At 54.7% G+C, this 7,038-nt stretch overlaps 1 protein-coding gene across 1 annotated transcript; it reads left to right on the top strand.

Moving 5' to 3' along the window:
* The first annotated feature begins 200 nt into the window (after window positions 1–200).
* On the top strand, window positions 201–7,038 carry Zp1 (zona pellucida glycoprotein 1). The gene is made up of 12 exons (XM_005369654.2): window positions 201–375; window positions 1,302–1,423; window positions 1,710–2,073; window positions 2,163–2,306; window positions 2,733–2,920; window positions 3,065–3,162; window positions 4,458–4,585; window positions 4,698–4,887; window positions 4,984–5,128; window positions 6,466–6,547; window positions 6,653–6,757; window positions 6,932–7,038. Exons 1-12 carry the CDS (start codon window positions 201–203, stop codon window positions 7,036–7,038), a joined length of 1,848 nt encoding a protein of 615 aa, XP_005369711.2.

Below are 7,038 nucleotides of genomic sequence, written 5' to 3'. Positions count from 1 at the left end.
TGCCTTCTGCTGCCTCGGGAGGAAGAAGTTTCTCCATAGCCCCTTGTGGCCTAAGTGGCTGCTCCCCCAGGTGGATCTCCTCTGCCCTCGGAGGCTGCCCCTTGCTACCTGATCCATATAAGGGCCTGCCTCCCCTGACGTGATAAGGAGGCCTTAGGAGTTGTGGGTGTCTGTGGTGCATGCTGGCAGGAGCCTCCATCATGACCTGGGGTTCCTTTGCAGCCCTGCTTCTGCTGCTGGTGGCAGCTCCCCTGAGATTGAGTCAGCATCTGCACCCCAAGCCTGGCCTTGGATACAGCTACAACTGCGGGGTGCAGGGTATGCAGCTGCTGGTGCTCCCCAGGCCAAACCAGACTATCCGATTCAAGGTTCTGGGTGAGTGCTGGCAGAGGTCTGTCTCAACTTCCAGCCCCAGTCCCAAGCCCAGCCTGCTGCAGGGAGGCAGCTAGAGCCCTTTTCCTGGGGCAAGAGCAGGAAGAGTAGAGGCCATTCAGAGGATTGCAGGAGCCAGCCTCTTGCCCTGGCACCACCCGGAGATGGGGAGGTAACCACTGAGCAGAATCTCCCGGGTGCCTGCGTACAGGGATCAGCTGTGAGGAAGGCAGGGACTGACTCAAATCCGCTGGGCTCTGGATCTCCAGCCCTATTCTGTGGCTGCAAAGCTCTGGGCTGGCAAACCACTCTGAATTTGATTGCCCTGAGGAATGTGATCTAATACAGAGACAGGTGTGGGGGATCTGAGACAACTTGAAACTGTAGCTTCAGAGCCATAGCCAAAGACGACCCCCTGTTCCCCCACAACTTGCCCTGTGCACTGAAAGGGAAAGGTGGGGGGCAGGCCCACAGGATGGAGGTGGTTGGTGCCCACTGTTCTGAGAAGAGCACCTAGCAGGATCCCTAAGCGACTGCAAGAACCAGTTAACATGACGAGCAAGCTTTGTTCTTTCACTCTGCCCTCATTCCACCCCTTATTACATGTGCCTAAGAAAGTTCTGGCTCCTGGGGATTCCTAGATGCCTCAGTCAAGAGCTGAGGATAACTAAAGGTAGACTCTCAGGTGTCCGGACCGCCTGACACACTGTAAACAGTCTTCATCCCCGCTACCAAGAACCAATGACCACTTAACTTCCCGCAGAAGCCAAAACCAGAGAGGGAAAGACACTTGTCTAAGGCCTCACAGCCAAGCTAGCAAGCAAAACTAGGTCCTTGAAACAAGCCTGCCTCTGTCCAGAGATTTTCAGAGGCTCCCAGCAACCTCTCTCTCTCCAGCACTTGCTTTCCTCCCCACCCCCACCCTCCAGATGAATTTGGGAACCGGTTTGAGGTGGATAATTGCTCTATCTGCTACCACTGGGTCATCTCTGAGCCCCAGGAGCCTGCAGTGTTCTCAGCTGGCTACAAAGGCTGCCACGTGCTGGAGAAGGTAAGGGCAGAGGGAGCTTGTCCTAACAGCCCCTCGTGGACAGAGAAGAACGGAGCCTGCGACGGGTGGAGGAGTGGGCAGGTGACAGATTAGGTCCTAAGACATGTCACAAATCAGCTCCCTCTCTATCAGAGCTGCTCAGTTCCCACTAATACCACAGGCAACCACTCCAAGGCTGGAGGTACAGGTCAACAGCCTGGCTCCAGGCTCTGGCCTCTAGCCCAGCGCTCACCTGCAGTGCCAGATGGCCACCCTCAGCTGCTCTCTAAGGCTCTCTCACCTGCAGGATGGGCGGTTCCACCTGAGGGTGTTCGTGCAAGCTGTGCTACCCAATGGTCAAGTGGATATGGCACAAGATGTCACTCTGATCTGTCCCAAAGCAGACCACATTGGGACTCCGGACCCCTACCTGGCTCCCCCCACCACACCTCAGCCTTTTACACCTCAGCCTTTTGACCCCCGCCCCAATTCTGGCCACACCTTGGCAGAGTCTGGCCACACTCTTCTCAGCACATTGTACGCAGAGCACAGTTTCATAAATGCAACTCCTCCTCCACCATCCCCGGGACCCAGACCTGCTGGGCCCACTGTGCAGCATCCCCAGTGGGGCACCTTGGGACCCTGGGGATTACCTAAGCTGGATTTTGTAGGTATGTATGAGTTCTGTGTGCACACGCCTGTGACTGGGACCCTTGGGCTCTAAGTAGTCATTTTCTTACGGCTCTGTCACCAACCCTAGGTACACATCTGCCCCAGGAGCAGTGTCAGGTAGCCTCTGGCCACATCCCCTGCATGGTAAAAAGTAGTTCCAAGGAAGCCTGTCAGCAGGCTGGCTGCTGCTATGACAACACCACAGAAGTGCCCTGTTACTACGGCAACACAGGTACAACCTCTCATCCCAAGCATGTTCCTGGCATGGCGCGGGGAGTCTCCCCTCCATCTAGCTGAACTGCCTTGCAAGCAAGCAGTTTAAGGGATGTCCAGCTCCCAAGTGCAGGCAGATACCCTCAGCGGGAAGAGCAGCTGCCCCAGGGAACTGCTAGGTTCCTCCTCACAGTCCCTGACCTTCAGGCCTCAAACAGCTGCAACTAGATAAGACACATAGAAGCTTTTACAGCACTCAGCACTCGTCAGCCCTTTGTTTCAGCAGCTCATTAGGGCATTTGCTTAGGCTGACACTGGGAAGAAGAGTGTTCGGGTCCCTTGCTCCCTCACTAGTGATGAAATATCGATTGTCACCCAGCAGCCCATCCCCGGTCTCTGCACTGAGAGACTCTGAGTCCCGATGTTCTGATCTGCTTTTGTCCAGTCACTCTCCAGTGTTTCCGAAGTGGCTACTTCACTCTGGTCATGTCCCAAGAAACAGCCTTGACCCACAGGGTCATGCTGAACAATGTCCACCTGGCCTATGCCTCCAATGGATGCCCCCCTACCCAGAAGACAAGTGCTTTCATGGTCTTTCATGTCCCCCTCACCCTCTGCGGAACAACAATCCAGGTAGGAATAAACCGGAACTGGAGGTGAGTCCCACCGCTTGAGAGGCCTCACCTGGTAACTACTTCTCCCTCCTCAGCTGGGGTAGGCTGCAGGCTGGAAGTGAGTCCCACCACTAGGGGGTCTCACTCACTACCCCCTCCTTAGGTGGTTGGGGAGCAGCTCATCTATGAGAACCAGCTGGTGTCTAACATTGATGTCCAAAAGGGGCCGCAGGGTTCCATCACTCGGGACAGTGTCTTCCGGTGAGTGGTAGCAGGGCTGCAGACTTGGGTGTGAGGTGCGGGAGAACTCAGCACAGATTTGGAGGCAGCTGGGACAGATCCTGACTCTGGTATTGCCTAGCCTTGTGACCTAAATGAGCTATTGAATCTCTTAGAACTCCCCTACCATGCAAATGAGAGGCTAAGTCCTTCTTGCCTATCTGTATATGCGGCCCAGGCAGAGCCAATAGCAGGCTCCCAAAGAGCCCTGCCTTTATCTAAGAACTAAGGTTTTGGTACTTGACGGCATCCCTTCCAGGCCTCAGGAAGGAGCTGTGGTGGTTGCCACCAGATTGTGATACCACAGAGGACACTACACCTCAGTCTGAAGCATCTGAGGGTGCAGTGGAGGAAGGGACTGGGAGAGGAACCCTAGAGGGAGAGGCCTCCTGGATCTGTTGGCTCAGGGGCAACAACCATCCCAGCTACCTATGGTGACAGTAGGGGTGACCCTAAGGGAGCCTGCCCCTGTAATTAATACCTGGCTTTGAGCTTTTAGGGCAAGGCTTTCAGGGCAAGGCAGCTAGCCAGTGTGCTCTTCCAGAAAAAGCCAGTACATCAGTCATGGGCTGTCTGGGTCCTGGGTTCTGTGCCTGGGTCCATGTGGGTGCCTGGTAGCCCCTCTCCCCCGCCACTCTATCTGCCACAGGGTTAGGGTGTGAGATTAGTGTCAGAGTAAAAAAGCCTTTTGCTTTAATACTTCTGGCCCAGAGATGGAGACACAAGTCTGTAGCATGCTTTAAGCTTTTGGACTCAAGACAGCTGGTTTCAGCACAGCACTGGGGACTTTGGGGAGAGGGAGCAGAGAAGTGCAGGGGGACAGCTGGAGTCTGTCGGGATTAGGATAGAGGGGCAAAGATAGCAGAACCTTCACTAGTGCGCTTACTACAGTGGCATAACACACACACAATCCTCACTAGAACCTCTCAGTGCTGCAAAGAGGATAAATGAGGTGTAGGCACTAAGTGGTTGTTCCTGGCTCCACAATCCAGGTCTCCCACCAGGCTTCAAAGACTTCAAGTGCCAGGACAGAGCCCTGTTGTCTTGATACCGTGGTACTTGGCACCTAGACCAAGGTTTGGGATAACTAGTTCAAGCTGGTGTAGAGCAGTAGGCAGAAGGGCAGGAAGGGTGGACAGTGATGTCCATGTCCCAGCGATGACTCTAGAAGCATCTCTACTCCCGCAGAGGATGCTGTCCCTGGCATCCCTTGCTGGGAGGTGAATGATTAAACTCTGAGATGTGACCTCCTCCAACCTCTCGCTCTTGGACCTCAGGCTTCACGTTCGCTGTATCTTCAATGCCAATGACTTCCTGCCCATCCAGGCTTCTATCTTCTCGCCCCAATCACCTGCCCCTGTGACCCAGTCTGGACCCTTGCGGCTGGAGCTGAGGATTGCCAAGGGTACAGCCCCCTTCCCTAGCCCCACCCACCCACTGCTTTTTCCTCCTGACTCTAATGCCTGACACACACCGCACACCGTCTGCCCTAGGCTCCTAAGCCCCTCTCCCCACAGATAAGACTTTCAGCTCCTTCTATCAGGAGAACGACTACCCCATTGTGAGACTGCTCCAGGAACCGGTCCACGTGGAGGTCCGTCTCCTGCAGAGAACAGACCCCAGCCTGGTCCTGGTGCTACATCAGTGCTGGGCCACTCCCACTGCCAGCCCCTTCCAGCAGCCCCAGTGGCCTATTCTGTCAGATGGGTGAGTGGCAGCAGGTGACTAGGCTGCACCCTGGGAGGAGGGCTTCCTGCCAGCCACACCTCCCTAAGAAGGCTTCTGGACTTCTCTTTGATCTAGGTGTCCCTTCAGAGGTGACAACTACAGAACACAAATGGTGGCCTTGGACAGGACAGAGCTGCCTTTCTGGTCACACTACCAGCGGTTCACCGTTGCCACCTTCACTCTCCTTGACTCCAGTTCCCAGAATGCCCTTAGGGGACTGGTAGGAGGCCTTGTGTTCCTCGCATCCCACCCCACCTGTTCAGTGCTAGTTAGGAGGTCACTGGATCCGGCACCCTACAAGATAATGCAAAGATTCCAGCACAGGGGCTGGCTTTCACCAAGTAGGGGGGACAATACCAAGGGGTAGGAGGCAAGGGGTATTGGAGAGATGACTAACAACTTGGGAGAGAAGGGGGAAAGTAGCTGACAAGATGGATGGTTCAGCAGGGAGAGGTAACTCTTGCCAAGGCTGCTGACTTAGGTTCAGTCCCTGGATTGAGTCACATTATGGAAAGAGAGAACTGATTCCCAAAATTTTCCCTGACCTTCAAATGTGTGCCCTGGCACGCACAGTCCCCTACACATGCAAACATGTGTGAAAGAAACGTTGGAAGGAAACAGTGAGACTACAATCAACCCTAAATCTGAACCCCAGCTGTGGTGTTCTCGTGTGGCCTCACTTCTGATTCTAGAAATGATAATGTGTTCCTTGTTCTTCTGCTTTGGTTTATAACATAGTAACTTCTCCAAAAGATAAAAACTGGATGCACTTAGGGTGTTTAAACCTTGGGTTTTTCTGTATGGTGTACAAATGGCACCGTAGGTAACACACGAGTATGGTCCAACCCGTGCTTCACCGCACATCCTGCCAGTTCCACACTGTCCACAGAGCTCTCATGTCTAAATCACTGCCCTTAACTGATCAGGTGTGGACTGGTTCCACTGGTAGGCAGAGCTGAGGGTGGCGCAGGGTGGCATCGCTCCCACCTTGCCTGTGTGCTGCCTCCCAAGCCAAGAGGCACTGGCCTGCTACATGGAGGGTGCCATGGCTGAGGTCTACGGTGCTGCCTCTGGTCACCTCTCCTGGGCTGTCCTGGGAGCAATGGTGCCTTGACTTCCCCTCTGCCTCCAGGTATTGTCTTCAGGGGTACAGAGAAAAGAGCAGACATATGTTGTCTGGCTCTGAGGCCAAACCTTACCTCCTGTGAGTGGGTGTGCAGGAAGAAAACACCCTACCTCCCAAGAGTTCTGCTCCTAGGGGCAGAGGGCAGAGGACAGGCAAAGGACTGTAGCTCTCTTGAAGGCAGCAGTTCCTGCCTTGCAGGGGATGTCTTCTGCAAGTCTGGGCTCTCAGGAAGAGGAAGATCTGAGCTCCAAATTGGGAACAGCACAATTTGCATACCCACCAGTATGAGGCAGCTGTGGTCTTAGTCTGCTTGCCCATGTCTCTCCCTACACTAACAGGGTCCTGCACCTGAATCCCTCACCCCTGCCTCCGTGCTGCCAGTTCAGCTGCACAGAACTAATCCACCCCTTGACTGGCTTTCTTTGTACCAGGTCTATTTCTTCTGTAGTGCCTCTGTCTGCTACCCTGAGGGGCCCGAGGCATGCTCTACTATCTGTGACTCTGGGATGCCAAGTGAGTCTGGCTGGGGGTGGTGTTATTTGTTCTCTAATGCAACCTTAGACTTGTGGCACTCAGATCACCGGGAGCTGGAAGCCAGACAGCTTTCCTCCTCGGCAGGGCACCGCCGATCCTCTGGTCACAATGGCACTATCCGGGCCTTGGACATTGTGAGTTCTCCAGGAGCAGTGGGCTTTGAGGACGCTGCTAAACTCGAGCCTTCAGGTACTGGGTTTGGGGTGCCCCAAAGGCCATGCCTTCTAAAAATGCTGATGAAAACAGGAAACAGGGAAGCTCCGAGGTGGTGTAACTCCACTAGATGAGGAACTAAGATAGCCCAGCCCTTTATCTGCCTGACAGACAGCTCCAGGTGGACCTTCCCCATCCCTTCTCTGACAGGCTCCACCAGGAACTCCAGTTCAAGACCCCTGCTCTGGGTACTCCTCCTGCTGGCTAGCACCCTTGTCCTGGGGGCTGGTGTCTTTGTGGGGCTGAGCTGGACCTAG

The sequence above is a fragment of the Microtus ochrogaster genome, unplaced genomic scaffold, assembly GCF_000317375.1.
Source record: "Microtus ochrogaster isolate Prairie Vole_2 unplaced genomic scaffold, MicOch1.0 UNK56, whole genome shotgun sequence".
Taxonomy (NCBI): domain Eukaryota; kingdom Metazoa; phylum Chordata; class Mammalia; order Rodentia; family Cricetidae; genus Microtus; species Microtus ochrogaster.
This window is presented reverse-complemented; position numbering and strand designations above follow the sequence as displayed.